Raw genomic sequence first — 19,993 nt, forward strand, 5'->3', positions numbered from 1 at the left:
CACTTACGCAGATTCCCCTGCGGGGAAAACCGTGGTAGCATGGTGAGCTGAAAGTCCAGTATTTTAACGGATGTGCCAGCCAACGAGCAGTGACAATTAAGCCATTATGAATTAGAAGGTGTGTGTGAATATAAAGATTTTCTCATACAAATTGAATACGAAGACTTAGCTTCAAGTATTGAATGATATGCACATGAATTTATTAGCAGGTTGGGTTTTAAGGTGAAAGCCTTAGATGTCTATCTCAAGGTCGCGTTGTGAGGTACAGAAAATATCCTGTGACCCAAGGAAGGCCAGAAGCGAACCAAAGCATGTCCAGCCATGTATGAGAGATGATCAAGGTGTAGCAAAGTTAATGATTGATTAGTGATTCGATTAGGTTGTATTAGGGTGCATTAAGGTGTATCAAGGTGGATTAAGGTGGATGAAGGAGGATTAGGGTCAATTCATGTGTATTAGGGTGGCATAAGATGGATTAGGTCGATTAAGGTAGATAAAGGAGGATTAAGGTGGATGAAGGAGGATTAATAGGCTTTACAAGGCTTTTGCCTTTCCATCTCTTAGGCGATAGCTAAGGACAACTGGGAATTTTTTTAACCTATTGGAACATCACAATTCCATTGTTAATGGCAAAAATTAGACAAGTAAGCCGTTATACTAAAATATTGTATATTTGTCTCTGGTTAACTTGGAAAATTGAGTAATTCCCACTAGATGTCTGTTCTCACCTACCTGTGCCTTATCAACATCACAAGCCCGTAATATCGGAGGCGTTGTACCCTGCGTTAGTCGTCACTCATCGCATTTTCTGTCAAGCAATAAGCACAGGACTGGGGGTGGCACTGCCAATGAGTGCACCCGCACTGTCCGCAAACCAGTGTCCCTTGCTACTGATAAACTGGCTTTCCCGCACAGCTTAGACGCCCAGTGGCTAAGCGTGCTTTACAGGCAAAATTTCACTAGCAACACGAAATTACCAAAAAATTGAGCACAATATCAGCCACATACTCTTAGTTTAGACAAACAAACGCTAAGAACCGTGTTTGCTCCTGCATCGCCAGCAATATATTCGATTTGTTTCGAATATACGCATCCAACCGTATATACCAAAATGTTCAAATATCTAGTTCTCAAACCGAATATGAATATTAAAAATATAATATTCCATAAGATTAGAAATTTTCGAATATTTGCATTTCAAATATTCGCGCAACAATATGAATTTTTCCTTGCATGCTTTGTCAACATAGTAATCAACCTTCTAAACTCCCATCATGTCCCCAAACTTCACGGCATCTTGCTAGCACATACTTCAGCTGTCTCAGTTAAATACACTGCCCAAGAGCCTGTTGCTGAAAGCTTACCAACCGTGCTTGGCTGTCCCGAAGTACCACCTCTTACTCTGTTGATCTAGGAGCATTATTATTGTGGTTGAAATTACGTTATCTACTAAGATCCTAAAAATCCACTGAACGGAGGAAGACCTAAGAGGTTCTGGAGCCTTGAACGAATGAAGAATCAATCGCGTGGTTATCAGGTCATGATGACAACCTTCTCGGTAGAAATGCAACAAAGAGCACACACTTTACAACCATTACATTTCTACAGTTTCCAACTGACTTTATTACAAGATGAATCCAGCACAATGTAAGAATATTTTCGCATGCATGCATATATAGATGTGTCAATGCACTTTGTATGTTGATGCTGCCACATATTTATGCAAATGCCAGACACGCCAAAGCTGAATTATGCGGAAAGTGCCTACTGTCAGCCACTGTTCTTTATTCACTGCATAAAATATTGCATTTGCACACCAATCCATATCTAGATGGATGAGGAGCATGCCATTCAGCTCTTCTGGTGAAAGAGTTAATACATCTTGAGCTAAATCTGCTGCATGTTCGATTTACTGTGGTCTTTTCATTTAAAATGAACATTCAGTGGATGGTTGCACTATTTTTGCAGTAATGTGGCCCTGCAATTGAAGCTACAGTTGGCATAAGCCAATCAGCAACATCACCTAAATGCAATCCACCTTGCGTTGTGTGCATCTGTGTCATATCATCACCTGCCGAGTCTTAAGTGCCAGAACTTCATAGCTTTCACTCCCGAGTCAAATTATTCTTAAATGTAGTATAGCAATGTGTCTATTTCTTTTTTGATAATGCTTTGTTCAAACATGGTATCAATCTAAGTATAACAAATGACTCTGACACAATGAAGCCTATGTTGTGTTCTTGAAAGCCATGTCATGTAAGAAGGATATTAAGTTTGCTAAGCAATTAAATTTAGAAAACAGTTGGGCACAGTTTAATAAATCTTTCAAAAAATTAGAAGGTTGTAGAGCATAGATGAAAAGATGAGCTAGTGCCAAAAACTGTTCAGACATTTTTTTCTAAGCACTAAACAAAGTCAAAAATAAAATAACCATTGGCATTAGAAGCTTGTTTACACATGCATAAGGCAGGCACAGCCTAACCATTCATTTCTTGTCCCCATGGTGCTCATGCAGCTGTAGTCATGTGCAGTAAACAATAACCATTATAATTTCTTACTGTAATGTGCTGCATGAATTCTTTCGAGCAAGCACAATTTTTTTAAGCTTGATTACCGAAACACTCTACATATTTATAACAAAGCTTCGATATTTATCTTCAATGTCAAATGTTACTGCTAGCTAGATAGATGATTTAAACAGCAACATATTCTTTCTTATGCAAGACTGCCTATAATGACCATGTTCAATACACTGAGTTCATCTGCAATTTGTGAAGTGCACACTTTTTTTTTCAGCAATACTTTCAAGTTATTTTTGATGTCATTTCACATACTGCAGCTCTTTTTGCTGCTCAAGATGAGAGTAAACACTGTTTCATACCTAGTTATGCCAAGCTTGATGAAGATTTCCTCAGTTGTCTGAAGCACTTTGTCGACATAGTCAACTCTTTCTCGGTAGCATTTCAAAGCCAGGTGAATTAAGGAAACTTGCAATGACACGATGTCTTCTGTTGGCATGTCCTGCCTCATCTTCAAAAAAAAGGAGAAATTATGTGCAGCATTTCTGTAGATATCATATGCAGTATTTCTGTACATTTTGTGAGTTGTTTTTATACACAAGATCTTTAGAACCAATCCTGCAACTATCAAGGGTTTAGTCAAACTTTACAAGCATTGATACAGACAAGTGCCAAGGGTGTGCACAACCAAAAGCTCTGGAAAAAAAAAAAGCTAAGTAAATGCAAAGCTTTTGCAACACTGTCCAATTCCCTCAAGCACCACTCTTGGTGACACCAGTGCCAGAGTAATTCATTTCATCATGCATGTGATAAATTTGTCATTTTTTATAATCATGTTCGACAAGTAAGAGCTAGTCATTTGTATATTTGTACTATTGTCAATAGTTCAATGCGTTCCTGCATTTCTTTGCTGTAATCAAGATGTAGCATAATCTGTTTTGCTGCCGCTGTCCCTTGTACGTCAAAAAGGGGCACGGTTACCCCCCAATCCAACGTCTGGGTTGACTTTTTGACCTCATATCTCTCAATGCAGAATGAAGTAAATCTGAAAAAGCAAATCTTGCTATATAGGCCGAGGGGTTGTCTATAGTTAAAAGTGGTTCTAAGCCAACTAACAGAGGTGCACATGTGCCAGTAAGGAAGCTAATAGGCCTATATTCTTGAACTCTTCAAGACCTCCCTTATTATGGATTATTATTGACACATCAACTCTTCAACGTCTCCCTTATTAAGGATTAACACTGACACGTGTACTTGTGGACTAGGGCATTTAGGCGAGGATTGTCTTCATTTTCCCTGCAAAACGACATCCTCATAATAATTCACCAGTCCATGCCAACTACCTTCTTGTTGTTCCCTCAGCACTGCATCCATAAGTACTGCACGCCTCACATGACAATCCAACCGCTCGGCACCTCAAATTCTCCCGGACGCTATCGAGGATACAAGAGAAGTACTAGTAGCCGCGCCTGACCACCGACATCACCCACTACATCAAGACAAGCCATGACTGCCAGCGACGCAGGACACCACTGACAAGGCCAGCAGGTTTACTACAGCCGATCGAGCCTCCTTGCGGAACGTTTCGGCAGATCAGGATGGATTTGAAAGAGCGTAGGTAAGGGTGTGTTGGTTGTTGGATTTGTTGGGACCCTTTCCGACGTCAACGTCTGGAAAAAAGTGGATCGTCATGGCCACTGACTACCTTACCCACTAAACCGAAACAAAAGCCCTGCCCAAAGGTAGTGCAGCAGAAGTAGCCAAATTTTTCGTCAAGAACATCCTGCTACGACATGGTGCACCAGAAGTCCTCATTACTGACAGAGGAACAGCTTTTACAGGTGAGCTTACTCAAGCTATACTGCAGTAGAGCCAGAAAAGCCACAGGAGGACAACTGCTTACAACTCGCAGATGAATGGTCTTACGGAGCAGCTGAACAAGACCCTCGCTGACATGCTTGCAATGTACGTCGACATCGAGCACAAGACGTGGGTTGCTGTCCTGCCATATGTAACCTTCGCTTACAACATGGCGGTGCAAGAAACAACGCAGATCACACAGTTCAAGCTGGTTTACGGAAGAAACCCAGTGACAACTCTCGATGCCATGCTGCCGCAAGTCACCGACAGAGAATCTTGATGTCATCGCCTATCTCCAGCACGCCAAAGGAGCCCATCAGCTCGGCCACCTGCGCATCAAGAACCAGCAGAAGACCAACCACCGGCACTACAATCTTCGACAATGTCACATGGAATACCAGCCCGGCGACCGTGTTTGGGTCAGACTCCAATACGCCGACGACTTTGAGAGAAACTGTTATGACGCTATTTCGGGCCCTACAATATCAGCCGACGCATTCGCGCACTAGACTATGAGGTCGTGCCAGACGGCATTTTACAATCACAGCAGCGCCACGCATGACCTGAAGTCGTCCATGTGGTGTGTCGTAAGCCTTTTTATACCAACTGCCAAACTTACTGACTTTTTGTTGCTCATTATGCGTGGTTTGTTTTCACTTTCATGTTTGTAGCATTGGGACGATGCTTTTTAAGGACGAGTTATTGACACATGTACTTGTTTATCTTTCTCTGCTGACCGCTTTTCACCGTCTAACAAATGTTATCACTCAGCACAGGGCACGCCCGCATGTATCGGAAGTTTCTCGAATGTTATCTATGGTTCTATCTGCTGTCTGTTGTCACCGAACCTCGTATAATCTGATTGTATGCGCGATGCGAATTATGCAGTACTTTCTAGGATACACACGAGCACTAGAAATTACTCTGGAACATTAGATGACTCGTGTATAAAAGTTGATGTGCTTGACCCGCAAATCAGATTTTCAACGATCGCCGACTGCGTTCGCCGCTATAGTTGTGCTATGAGTTTAAGTTGCTTTTGTGGGCACAGGTTCACCGAATAAAAAGTTAGTTTCATCGTACAGTTTTCCGACTGTTTTTTTCATAGTCACTACAACATGACAATACTGTGACGATTCACAAGCAGCAAGAACTGATAAAAAAGGGCAGGACACTTTAATTGCAGGCCAAATAAAAAACAATAGCGCAGGGGCCTCTTCTTCTCTTCCACAATGTGCGAGATCTTCTTCCTCCTCTACGTACCGCATATTGGATGTGGCATTTGCCTCCCTCCAGAGAGAGCATCGTCCCGATGCTCACCTAGCGGCAGGAAGATGTGTCATACAAGGTGTGGGCACTTCATTCTGAACAACAGGGCTTCGTGTGCACAATGTGCACAACTTCTGGTGGACGCTGCCTCGCCCTGGAGGAAGCAGGACTGTCAGGGATAACCTCATAGTTCAGGTCGCTGAGGCACGGTAAAACCTTGTACGAACCAAAGTACCGCCTGAGTAGCTTTTCAGAAAGCCCTCGCCGAAGGGTAGGACTCCAAACTCGCATTTTGTCGCCTAGCTGATATCTGATGTAGTGGCGCAGTCATGTGGCAACATCGCATCGAGCATCGTCGTCACTTCACGGCCATGAAGAAGGCTAAATGGTGTCTTTCGCGTTGTTTCCTGTTGAGCAGTGTTGCAAGCGAATGTGATTTACAGTAGAATGTCATCCCAATTTTTGTGCTCCACGTCTACGTACACACTCAGCATATTGGCGATAGTCTTGTTCAAGCGTTCTGTTAGGCCGTTCCTTTGCGGGTGATGGGCTGTGGTCTTTCGGTGAGCTGTGCCACTGAGGCTAAGCACTGTCCTTAGAAGTGTAGCCGTAAAGGCAGTCTCTCTGTCCGTTATTATCCCCGATGGTGCACCGAGCCTCAGAACCACGTTTTCAATAAAGAATCGCGCTGCTTCAACTGCGGTGCCACTCGGAAGGGCCTTGGTTTCTGCATAGCGTGTCAGGTAATCAGTGGCAACTATTACCCACTTATTGCCAGTATTGGAAGTCTGTAATGGTCTGAGAAGGTCCATCCCGATTTGGTCAAATGGGGTCGTGGGCACTTGGAGTGGTTATAGTAGCCCAGCTGGTTTCATATATGGTGGTTTGCATCGCTGACAATCGAGGCACGTGCGTACGTAATGTTTCACAAAGGTGGCAATCCTTGGCCAGTAATATTTCTCTTTGATTTGGGCCAGTGTTCGTGTGTAGCCGAGGTTGTCAGATGTCGGTTCATCGTGGCAGGCTTGCAAGACCTCATGACGGAGGCACTTTGGGATGACAAGTAGGCAGCTGCTTCCGCTTGCAGAGAAGTTTTGTAAAGAACATCATTAAGGAAGCAGAATGATGGCAAGCTCCTTGCAAATGTTTTGGCCACGCTTGTAATCTGGCCTTCTAAAATTTAATAAGCGGAATCAGTTTGCTGTCTTCCCGCTGCTGACGAGCAATCGTGGCCGTGTCTAGAACACTTATAAAAGCCATGTCTTCGTAATCTTCTGTCGAAAGCGTGGCAGTTTGGGTGAGTTGGTATGTCATGACTTTTTTAGGCTTTTAGCGCAGCTCAGAACGAGAAAAAAGGAAGGTGGAAGGGGTAATGAATAGGAACGAAGAACAGGGTGAGCACTAACAGGGATATCAATCAGGCATCATCCTATCAGGATATCATCAGGCATCAATCTGGTGCTTCCTGCTCAATCGGTTACCTTGAAAGGCAGTCGGCATCGGAGTGCTTTCTTCTGGACTTGTACACCACTGTCATCCAATTCTTGAAGCCTTAGACTTCAATGCACTAGTCGACTGGACGGATCCTTCAAGTTCGTCAGCCAGCAAAGTGAGTGATGATCGCTGACAACACTAAAGGAACAGTCATAGAGATACGGGCGAAAATTCGTAACTGCCCATACCACCACAAGGCATTCCTTTTCTGTGGTTGAGTATTCAGCATGTGAGAGCGTCCTGCTTGAGTATGCAATGACTCTCTCAGCTGAGTCTTGCCACTGCACGAGCACAGCGCCTAGACCTACGTTGCTAGCGTCCATATGAATCATGGTAGGAGCGTCCTCATCAAAGTGAGCCAGTACAAGAGGTGTTTGCAGACCGCTGTCGTAGATCATTAAACGCCGCTTGTTCATCTTTGCCCCATATGAAGGCAACATCTTGTCTAGTAAGGCGCGTTAACTGTGAAGCTATATATGAAAAATTGGCTATAAATCTTTGGTAATACGAGCAGAGACCTAGGAAACGCCTCACTGCCTTCTTATTCGTTGGCGTTGGAAACTTTGTGATGGCCGTGATCTTGTCGGGGTCAGGGCAGATGCCTTGATGACTGGTGACACGCTGGTGATAAGCTCGCACTCACGTCAACATGATTCAACTGGAGTTCCTCGAAACCACAGTGACACTTTTCTGCTTTCAGTGTTAAGCCAGCCGACCGGATCATTTGTAGAACTGCCAGCAGCCCTCTCAGGTGTTCCTCGAACGTTTCTGAAAAAACTATGACGTCGTCGAGGTATACTAGGCATGTCTGCCACTTCAGGCCTGACAAAACAATATCCATGAGTCGCTGAAAAGTTCCTGGAGCTGAGCATAAACCAAAAGGTAGAACCTTGAATTCGTAAAGCTCATCAGGCGTTACGAAAGCAGTTTTTTCTCTGTCTCTCGTCAACCTCGATTTGCCAATAGCCACTTTTGAGGTCCATCGACAAGAAGTAGTGGGCATGCCTCAGCCTGTCGAGAGAATTGTCGATACGCAGTAATGGGTATACGTCTTTCTTTGTCACCCGGTTCAGCTTACGGTAGTTGCCACAAAAACGTAGACTGCCGTCTTCCTTTTTGACCATCACTACCGGTGATGCCCACGGGCTTTTTGATGGTCGGATAACATCATCGTCGAGCATTTTCTTCACTTGCTCTCGGATCACTTCGCGTTCTTTTGGTGCTACACGGTACAGGTTTTGTCTGATTGGTCTCGCTTTCTCCATGATAATCCTGTGCTTCGTCAGTGGCGTCTGACCAACTCTGGATGTCAACGAGAAGCAATCGCGGAACTGGTGAAGCAGGTTCACAAGGCGCTGCCTTTCCGCTGGTGATAAGCTCGCACTCACATCAAGGACAGGTAACGGTGCCGAAGCGTCTAGCTCTCCTCGTTGTAATGCAAAGCATTCGCCGCATTCCGCAATCTCGTCAAGGTAAGCAACTGCTGCGCCTTTTGCAATGTGTCATCGTTGCTTGCTGAAGTCTGTCAGCAGTAGTTCTGTTTGCCCATGCATTACTTTGACATGACTTCTGGTTGTGGCGATACCTTGAGTGAGCAAAAGCATAATTATCTGCTCGGCAATACCTTCCCCATCGTACTCTGTGTCGCACCTGACAGAAACAAGACGGCAAGATAATGGTGGTACGGTCACGTCGTCTACGATGCGCAAGGACTTCATTGTAGTTCTGCACTTTCATCCCCATAAAAGGTTAGTATAACTTTTGGTATGTTGATGACGGTGCCATACTCGCGTAAGAAGTCCATACCTAAGATTACATCTTTGCAGCAGTCTGGGAAAATAACAAAATTTGCGCCGAATGATGAATCTCCTATGTTGACCCTTGCAGTACACTTGCCAGTCGGTGTCAGTAGCTGGCGTCCAGCACCTCTTATGTGCGGCCCTGACCATTCCATTTTCACTTTGCGAAGTCTGTCCACCAGTTTTTCAGTTACAATCGAAAAGTCCGCACCAGTGTTTGCCATCACCATCACATTGTGGCCGTCAATTGATACAGTAACATCGGCGCTAACAATCTCGTCGGTCGTCAAATCATCCGGCTGTATCAGCTTTTCGTTTGAAGGCAATGGGGGATTTTCGGCACTTCGACGTTTGGCAACCTTCTCCCCATGAGGGGGGAAGGCCTTCAGTTTCGCCGGTGTGGGCTGGGAGATTACCCTCGGGCCACGTCGGTGGAACTGCGTCTTGAAGCTGCAAAACGATGTCCCGGAGAAGGGGAGCGCAACCGGTAACCGGGAGAATCGGCTTGCGAGCTTGTCGAATTCGCGTCGATGTTCGCTCAGCTGCCGTCAAAAGTACAATGAGAAGCAGTGGATGGAAACAATTGGTATCCTTCAACGCGATAAGGGCAATGACGGCAGATGTGGCCCGCTTCCCCACAGTGGAACCACAAGGACCTGTAGTCAGCTGTGCGCCAAATGTCGGTTCTGCGAAGCGGTGGTCGCGTCAGTTGTTCCCTATAGTACCAAGGTGATGCCGGTGCTGACTGCTGGTGATACTGCGGCGTCAGCATCGGAGGTGGTGGTTGACAGACAACATCTGCGTAGCTGGGCTGCCACGTCTGGTAATTTGGCTCGGGAGTCGCAAACACTTGCTTTATTTCTTGGCGCACAACTTTAGCCACCGACACAACTATGCATTCATTTGGCATGACAGTGAGCTTCTTAATTTCTTCCTGAACAATTTCGCGTATCAGCCGGTGCAAGGAACCCTCATCTGTGACTGTGACTGCTGCGGTGCTTGCCTGTCCAGTGCGGGTCAGGCGATCATACTGGCGGCTGCGTAGGTGTAGTGTGCGCTCTATGGCCGTCGATTCTTTAATAAATTCATCGACGCTCATCAGCGAGTTCCGCACAAGATCGGCAAACAGCTGCTCCTTTACGCCACGCATGAGGTGGCCGAGTTTTTTTGCCTCGGACATATCAGGGTCTGCACAACGACAAAGACGAGCCATGTCCTCAGCAAACATGGCAACAGTTTCATTCAGCTTTTGAATCCGCGATTTGAGAAGACGCTGTGCACGGTCTCACCTTTCGGTGCTCTCGAACGTATGGAGGAACTGGCGGCGAAACTCATCCCAGCTTGGCCAGATTACCTCGCGATTTAAAAATCACGTGCGGGCTCCGTCTTCAAGAGAGAAATACACATGGGATAGCTTCTGCCAAGCATGCCACGCATTATACTTGGCTATGGGCTTGTATTCCTTGAGCCAGTCTTCTGCATGCTAGTAAGGATTGCCGTGGAAGCTCACGGGAGATCAAGGAGTCAAAAGAGTCACCTGTGCAGGGCCTGGGTTTGCCATGGCTTGGGCACTCATGGTAACAGGCAGACTTGCTGGTAGGAGACCAAATTCTGGGCTTAGGCCTAGTAGGCGACGGCTGGCGCGGTGAACGGGTGTTTCAACATGCGGAAAACGTCCTGGGCTTTATGTGGGGCTGTTGACAGGCGTCCCAAACATTTACCCAGTGCCTCCACCAGTGTAACGGTTCACAAGCAGCAGGAACTGATAAAAAAGAGCAGGACACTTTAATTGCAGGCCAACTGAAAAGCGATCACGCAGGGACCTCGTCTTCTCTTCTGCAATGTGCAAGATCTTCATCTTCCTCTACGTGCCGCGTACTAGATGTGGTAATATGATGGCATTCTTCCAAGTTTCTAGTACACTTGAAGTCATGAGGCATTGCATATAAAGGGTCCCAAGCTTTTAGAGTGCAGTATGCCCTCCATCTTTTAATCAACCGTAATTCCTTCTTCAAAGCCCTTCTAACCTCATCTCTGGCTACACGTAGAACTTTTTCCCTCTTCATCACTACGTTGAATCGCAGTTACGTGGCAAGTTGGGTACTAGCACATATAGAATTTCCTCTGCTGGCTTTATTATATCGTCGAAATTACTGATGACATTGCCCTGCTTATCTTTGCCTACATACACCTTGACTCTTCCAATGCAATTTTACCTTACAGATTTCATGTTGTCCCCCTTCTTTACTGCTTCCTCAACCTTTCCAATGTTATAATTTTGAATGTCACTTTTTCCTGTTTATCAGCTTCAATAATCAGCCAGTTCAATCTTATCTCTGAATTATACACTGTCATGCTCTGTTATTCCCTTATTAGTTCCTTTGTTACTTGGGAGAGCTTGCCTTTTTTGCTGTCTTAATGGCTTACCTCAAACTTCAATTGTGGGCACTGAAATTAGCTTAGTTAAGGTCTCATTCATGAGTATGAAACCTATTTCTTGATTTTAGTTGTACTGAGTATGAAACCTACTTCTTGTTTCACCCACCGTGGTTGCATAGTGGCTTTGGTGTTGCGCTCCCAAGCACGAGGTCGTGGGATCAAATACCAGCCACAGCCATGCATTTCGATGGCGGCGAAGTACAAAAACACCCATGTACTTATATTTAGGTGCACGTGAAAGAACCCCAGGTGGTGAAAATTTACCAGAGTCCATCACTATGGCATTCCTCATGATCCGATCGTGGTTTTGGCCCGTAAAACCCCATAAATGATCATTTATTACTTCTTGTTTCCTCATCTGAGCTTTTCCAGGTCCACTTGCACTTGTGGAAGAAGGTATACATTACTCACAAAGGCTTCTAAATTCTTGCAGGTTGAACTAGGGCACATATTTAGAGCTCTGAACACCTGATTTAATTTTACCACTTGACCACCATGTGGTGCACCCATGACTTTCACTGCCACCAAATTAGAAAACTTGTGATAACTTAATGTCATCGACCAATGAGTGCAAAGAATCAAGCAACTGGCGCTAGTCTCAATTTCTTTAACTTCCACTCTGACATGCATTCAGCACTGATCAACTTCCGTCTGAAATCACACCAGGTGCCTTAATGTACTTAACCATACTTTTTTGAATTGAAATTTGCTTAATTACTGTAGTGAATGTTTTGATTGCTCACGAGAGTAGTGCCAGCCTCTCTGAACTGACTAAACTGTACAGACTTATCTACAATACTTGTTGCAGGTGATTCTTAAAAATTTGGTGTAGCAAAAAAAGAAACACCCAGTATATACTGACCTACAATATGTGACATTTAATGCTAATGCAGCCCTGCATGACTTAGGCCGCGTAATCTTGTCAGTTCCTCATGAGTGCTAGCTGTCCTCTTAAATGTGCTGTCACCCTGTTGTGTCAAACAATGCCCTCCATCCTTATCAAACAAGCGATTCATCGTGTATCTGAGGCTTAGGCCCACACATCAATGTCACAGAAAACTGAATACAATGAATGTAATGTAAGTGTTCCATCTCCCAGTGAGAAAGACTGCAATGAACAGATATGACATATGAGGCCATTTCATGTTCACACCTACTTCAGGAAACAGAATAGACTGTGCTTTTCCTTAATTAACAATATCCAGCACTACACGTCAACAAACCAAACACAAACAGTAGTAACATCCACAAACAAGGCCTAATAAGTGCTAAATGTTCAAACAAAAGACAACTAAGTGGTACAAATTAAGCAACACACTTAACAAAAGCACTAACCTGTATCACTTGTGCTATCTGGTCAGAAAAGATGTCAAATAATTTGATGTCACCTGGAATGCCTGGTCCATCTTCTTTCATTGCATAGGCTGCTAGTCTAGTGGGTAGAAAAAAAAAAAGAAAAACTGATATGCTCCACAGTTAAGAACACCCTTCACAGTAAAGGTCTCTTCAATATGCTGAGATACAGATGTAGCTAGATCCAGCCAATAACTAGTTACACATTCAAAAAGTCTTCAAATTTTAAGGCTTTGAGATGGATACATCGTCTCAAATATTTTTTCTTCAACAAGCATTTTCTGTGCTTCATGAGTAAAAAAAAAAAGAAGGCTCTGCTACATAGTGCTGACATCCATGAATGCACACTGCTCATTACTGATATGCATTCACAATTGATATGTCGCTTTAGGAACTCTTAAAACACTGGCATTGAATAATACATCACCCATCTCTAAATACTAGATGTGCAAGATATTAGAGAACATAACTTTGGCTCACCACAGAAGAAATTAACACTCCTGTATTATCTGTCTAGGTGCTGAAATTTGTTTTCATCAACTCTTCTGTCATTGATGTTTGTTCAAAAGTAGCTGCTTCCATTCTGATGGGAGAGAATGGAGAGGGACGTAAACGTATGCAGTCCTAGTTGCTCTCGCTGCAAGCTACAGCAACTTGGAAATTGCCACATTCTTAAATGTGACAATCTCCATCGCAGAGTATTAATATAGACTGGTTGGTTTATACTTGGGCAAAGGGACAGTGCTTTAAGAAAGCTTCCATATCTTTGCCCAAAAAATAGTTGGCATATTTTGAGTGCGATTTGTAAACATTTCTTGCTGGTTTGCACTTGGTGACACCTGCATACATGTAGCTCTTCACCACAGATAAAGATTAAAGTTTCCCATCAACAATTGTGCGTGTCGACTGCTGTTGTCCTGTTAGAGAAGTACTTACATATTTTCGACTACATTAATTTTGTGTTAAATTGATGTTATATACTGATAAATCCTAGAAGAAATACTGGAAAGTGTCAGACTAACCTAATTAATTTAATACAATTGCTTTTCTACAGGCAGTTACGGTTTCATTTCCAGGAGGTTATTGTGTTGTGACCTCACAATGCAGAAGGTCATCGCTTGGGAGAAGGTCATCGCTTTGTTTTGGCACTTGTTCTGGCTCCCTCAGTCACCTTCTATGCTGCTACTCGTTGAGAGGCCTTCTGTAGCAGCACAGCAGACAACTTAGCAAGCTGGAGCAAGTGTCAAAACGTCATGATGACCTGCTGTGTAGTGCTGTCGCAACACAGTAACCTCCTGGAAATGAAACAGACACTGGCAGTAGAAAAGCAATTGTATTAAAATATTTAGGGTGCTCCAAGGCTTTTCAGTACCTTTTCTAGGATTTCAAGGTTCAAAACCTTCATTTAATGAAAAAAAAAAAATGAAGAGTTGAAAGTATCATGTCCGCACTCCTTTAAGTGCCGTTTCTCCTGTCACCTATGTCCTTTGTTTTCAAGGTCGGAAAAGAATGAATTACTGCTAACAACATGCAATCTGTAGCAGAGAGAAAGAAGCACTGCCGGCAGTAGGATGTCATCCAGATGGGTGAATATGTCCAGCAGGTACACAAAATCATGAGTGAGAACACTTGAAAGTCAATGAAGACCACTGCCAAGCCATTGCCAAGGGGCAGGGTCAATAGTCAGGCTTTTTGTACACAAGCACACAGGGGACCAGTGCTACGTGATGGCTTTGCATTCTCCCACACAGCTGGCTTAGCCCAAGAGTAGCCAGCCATCTGTGAACTTCTACAGGCCCGTCAAACCCACCTCGTAGTTCCCAACATTTAAATCCACTAGACTGCAATCTCTGCAGCGTCAGTAAAAAGGATCTTAAAGAAAACACAACATTAAAAGCTTGCTGAAGGCTGCAATTGCAGAATAAATATGTTGCATGTTTAGAGCATGAGGAAGCATGACTCTGCAAACTGCTGGCTGGGACCAGAAAAGTATTGCTGAGAAGTGCAGGTGTGCATGTGTTTGACTTTTGATGTGCACAGTGGAAGCCCACTCTTGTTTCAATACAAAGCACATGCATGTGGCACTACATGGGGCCCTGCCCTGTCTGCTTGTTAGCTAAGGAAAAATATGGCCCATTTGCAGGGTCCAAATGGATTGTGTATTTGCCCAGCAAATGACCCAGTCCTTTGAGAAGTTTGGCATAGTGTTCTTCAATGCATTCTGTTGCACAGAGGAACTTCTGGATGCCCAAACTTTCTACAGCTGGTAATCCAAACTTAGGGCACTTGAGATATTGCACAACATTGATGGCTTGCTTTGAATTTTTTTACTGCCATGATGCACCTCAGTCAAATTTTCTGAGGGCTTGGTCCTATTTAACTCATGACAGTTTCTTTGACCGGTTGAAGGTCCTGTGGAACCACAACAAAAGTTGAAGGGACAACATGTCACCTGCACACCAGCGCTGGTCCTCTCAACCAATGGCATGGTGTCGATGTCAACTTCCAAAACCTTGACGCTGAGTTAAACATCAACTGGTCAAGTGATGGTGCCAAGAAAAAATGCTTAAGTTTCAAGAAAAATGCTACAGTATGGGTAGCCATCTGTGTGCTTGCCCTTTTGAGTTGTGCTGGGGAAGTGTACTCTCCTATTAACACAACATGTGACATGTATCTGCCATGCAAGGGTACACTACGTGGCAAGAGTGACATGTCACAAAATGGTCAACATCGGGCACGCAGCCAAGCATGCAGTCATTTTCAAAGCCACATTAAGTCAATTATTGAAGCCAAAGGTGGCTTTACTCACAACAGTTTTTGACAACAGTAAATAGTCTACAATTGTGCATGAACATATTTAATGTTGTGTGAAACATCAATGCTTCTCTTGAAGTCATCATTATGTTCTCAAATTCCTTGCGTGTCACCTCATCAGATTATCTGTAAATTTTCATCTTATCATCATAGTATGCAAGCTGTCCAAAACTGCGAGGTACAGGATAGCATCACCACTGCCTTGGTGTGAAGTACACAATGTACTGCCTTCTATGGCCGAGACATGCCAGCATACGAGAAAGAAGGATATGCTTTAAGTGATAAAGGTATAAAATGATCAATAAAGAAGTTCTCACTAACCTGCCAACTCCAACAACTTTATGTGTGATCAACCATGACTGAAACATTACAATCAAGGTGTGCAGTATTTCACAGTATCATGGGTAGGCATGCTGAAAAGCCTCATGCTTAAGCAATATGTTAGGTTTATTTTATTTTAGAAGTGTATGGCACACATTCTTAAGAAATTTGGCCTGAGAAAACACACCTTTTCTGGCATACATATGTGTGCTTTATTATTGATTTAACTTCGGACACAGCACACAGACAGCAGCAAACTTGGAACAGCAGAGACTAACCCACAACACATTGTCTTTAGATTGCACTGACATTTTCAGCGAATTCGCTGTTGCCAATTTCACCTGCTACAGGAACTATACTTAATTAACCTTTTCAAAGCAAGTACCCCATTAGTATATGTCTTGCACTGCCTCAAGAAGGCAGCGCAAGTGCCACATAATTCCTTCTTCCAATGCATTTTTTTTTTTTGCAATCTTGTGCCAGCCCATCTATCACACTTTTAAAATTTCATTTACAAATAAGATTTATTTTTTATGAAGTGTGGCACAAAATTAATAAAATCATAGAACGAGCCCAAATTTGAACATGTTACGAAATATTCAGGAGTTGGTAGGTATGAAATGTGCACCTTTGCATTCAACAGCACAACACCACAGCTGCTAAGCCAATTGCAATGTATTTTAAGGATATTGATGGTGGCCGAACTTAATGTCTCGGATATTTCTTGGATGACACTAAGTTGCATAGCTGAATTCAACGATAAGACAAAAAAGTGCCTCGGTGACTGCAGAAAGTGCAAAGCACACATTAACTTCAGCATCTCTTTAAACTGAATTTAATTTTCTTTCCAAATGCATTTGGCAAATCAAATCAAGGTCTAACAGAAAAGGTCTGAAAAACAAGAAAAATGGCAGTTACCTGTCAATAAGGGAGATGATGATGTTCTTGACATTTACTTGCGGCCTGAGCTCTGCACAGGCCTTCAGGAAGCAGCTCAGAGTTTGTAAGTGAAATTCATCAGGAAAAACTTGAATTATGCACTCCATGAGGTACTCCTGGGCTATGGCATCCCTGCAGCTTACTACTTGCTCCAGAATGCCTGGCAAAACCACCTGATCACATACACACACCGAAAAGAAGCGACATGAAATGACAGCACTCATACACCTTTCACAAAAGAGTTAAGCCCAGCCAGCTGCTGCCAGGAGGCCAATTGGACTTTATTTTGATGACACACTGCGAACAACACACTGTATTTTCCAGTCTATAAGTTGCACCATTGTATAAGTCACACACCCCTCAAAACAACAGTTAAAAAAAAACATATACAAGCCGCACCGGTGTATAAGATGCACCTGTTCATTCGGTAAGCAATTTAAAAAAGATAGTGACATTTCACTTCATGAACACGGGTCATGCGCAAGCAATGATATGAACACTTCAGGTGCATTTCTGCCGTCGTGGTCGCCGAGACGTTCCGTATGAAGTCCAGAGGCAATAACATCGTCCATACGCACAGTATGTTCTATGTGCGAGTGACAGTGTGCAACGGTGAGCCGAATCGCACACAAGGAAGAAAAGCAGGAAGGCAGTACAGAAGGGAGGGGGCTTGTACTCTTTTAGCAACCGCATAGTTCGCGCAGCGGTGCAACCTGCAGATGCAACTTCATAGTCGGTCGACTCGCAGTCAGCCTGCTGCTTCTTGCATTACTGCTCCACCCTTCTCGCAGCACACTCAGCAACTCGATCACGAGAAGAACCCGGTACCTCCATAGCATGCACATAACCCATAGCAACTGCCAGAGGAGGTCGACCCAACGCGCTTCGCATGGCCATAGCATCCAATCCAATTGTGACGGCAGTTATTTTCAGGAAAAAATACAACGTATATAAGTTGCACCTTCTATAATATGCACAGACAAAAAATTCAGGACAAAATCATGACTTATACACCGGAAAATATGGTAGGTAAGCAAGACCACACAACAGGCATCGAGAACAGTTTCATTGCAGCAACACAAAAAAAATAATGATCAAGATGGGAAAAGCACACAAAGATAAGTAGGAGTTTCAATGTAAAATTAAACTAAAGGATTGCTGCCAGAATATATTCCTCTTCCAAAAATGATTCAGTTTACCAGCTAACGTTTAGGAAAAATCACTGTTAAATTGCTTCAACCCACACTACTTGCTGAAATAATCATTGTTGTGATGCCCTGACTAGATTAAAACTGTATCTACTTCACACCTACTCACTCCTGGTCATCCTCAAGCATGAAGCCAATTGCTGTAGAAAGAAAAGAGAGGGCAGACAGGGAAAATGCCAGTGCATTTGAAGATAATTTGGTCCAGCAATTTGTCTCACTCCATACACGGTGTACACCCGTGAGCAAAAGTATACGGACCAGGGATTGCGCGATAAAACTAATTTTCTCCTCTGTCTGTGAATGCAACTTCAAAGTAAAGACTACAGTGCAAACTTAGCATTACGAATTTTCTAGTGCACTCATCAGTTTCTGTTTATATGTGTTAATTACAAATAAATCCTGTTCTTTTCAGCAACCCTGTGGTCCATATACTTTTGCTCATGGGTGTACATAGCTTGAAGGCACATACTTGCAGTGTTCCAAGCGCATACAGTTCAGATTCTATAAAGCTGTTTGCTTGAGGGCACCAATACATATTACTGCTTGCCAATTCAAAGATACTGACAATGGGTGAAAGACATACCGAGTGCAGGTATGTGTTCAATAACGACGCATTTAATGGAAAGTTCGGACTTGTAAATTGCAGGCTGCTCAACATAATTTCAGGACAACTCGGGACAGAAATGTTGATGAAAACCAAGTGCATAGTGCTTAGTAGATGTCCAATGGTACCTGACATTATTGAAACACTGTACAAAACTGGGACAGGTCCTGAAAACCCAGCCATGGTCATCATTAAGGTGACTTAAACACCAAGACTTTGAAACAGTCTCAACACTACTGTCTCGACTATTACAGCAAATCTACTTTTATTTAATTGCAATTTATATTACCATTCTTCATTCTGCTGACTACATGACAATCATAATCATTATCATATTTTATTTAGGAAAAAGGATCCCACAGATGTGTGTGCAAACATCTGAGTCTCTAGTCAACAGCTAGTTGGGTACATTAAATATTATGAAGATTCACCACTGCATCAGAAAGCATCCAATGGAACCAAGACAAACAGCATTCTAAGATTAAACATAGGGTGGTGCTTCTTGCTGAAATGTTAAAATACCAAGGTATAGGGGGGCACTGAAGACCAATGACGAAATTAGTCAACTACCTATGATGCAGTAAGCAAGGATTACAAGGTGTAAGCATCAGAATATTTTCTGTAAGCTGACTAGAAGGATATTTGGTGCTTGAATTCAGCACTGTCCTTTGCAGCTGTCATAACCATGCTGCCTCTGGTTAAGACGACAGAAGCGTAATGGAACGCTATGCAAACTTTGTGTGCATTTGAAAATGCCAGTAGCCTACAAAACATCAGACGTCATTTGATGCTTCTCATCGCACCTTTTATTCATCACAAGGAAAACCTGTCCACATTTATGCAGAAAATAACTAGCACAGCAGCCTACCTTCTTGTAGCGTTCCATGTCCACAGCATCAAGCTGAGAGAGACGCACCAGATTGGTTCCTACCAGCAGACGCAACTCCTGGCGTTCCTTTTCTCTGCGGTCTCGATCCCGAGAATGGCCTTGGTGTTGCATCCGCACCCACAATTTGTTCATTTCACCAAAATTAAGAAGAACGAAGTCTACAGAATCTTTCACTGTTCCACTCACTTCGCTGTCTCTGGAAAAAAACAGCAACAAGACCGCTTTGAGCAGCTGCCTTACAGAAATAGTTCTCCTTGCAGTTGGAAATTTAAAACTGCAAACTCATACTAGACAATTACCTTGTGTACATCAGCAGTTCAACTTTCCCTCCATCAGCATTCAGGTTTGCATCATTCCTGGAAAATACCAAGAGGTACTCTGAAGTGGAGTGAAATGAACTTTCATACTGTGCAACATAAGTATGAACAGATGAAAAAGAAAAAAGTTATGTAGCCACCTACTTTTGTGACACTGGAAAACTGATT

At 43.4% G+C, this 19,993-nt stretch overlaps 1 protein-coding gene across 1 annotated transcript in view; it reads right to left on the bottom strand.

Moving 5' to 3' along the window:
• Nucleotides 1–19,993, bottom strand: part of Vps35 (Vacuolar protein sorting 35) — a 70,391-nt gene that overhangs the window by 41,477 nt on the left and 8,921 nt on the right. Inside the window, exons 5-9 of the mRNA XM_075675190.1 lie at nt 19,808–19,864; nt 19,488–19,704; nt 16,787–16,980; nt 12,716–12,812; nt 2,882–3,030 (exon numbers count right to left, since the gene is read on the bottom strand). Coding sequence (XP_075531305.1) covers nt 2,882–3,030; nt 12,716–12,812; nt 16,787–16,980; nt 19,488–19,704; nt 19,808–19,864 — 714 coding nt within the window. The remainder of the gene's footprint in view (nt 1–2,881; nt 3,031–12,715; nt 12,813–16,786; nt 16,981–19,487; nt 19,705–19,807; nt 19,865–19,993) is intronic.

Source organism: Dermacentor variabilis, chromosome 1 (genome assembly GCF_050947875.1).
Source record: "Dermacentor variabilis isolate Ectoservices chromosome 1, ASM5094787v1, whole genome shotgun sequence".
Lineage (NCBI taxonomy): Eukaryota > Metazoa > Arthropoda > Arachnida > Ixodida > Ixodidae > Dermacentor > Dermacentor variabilis.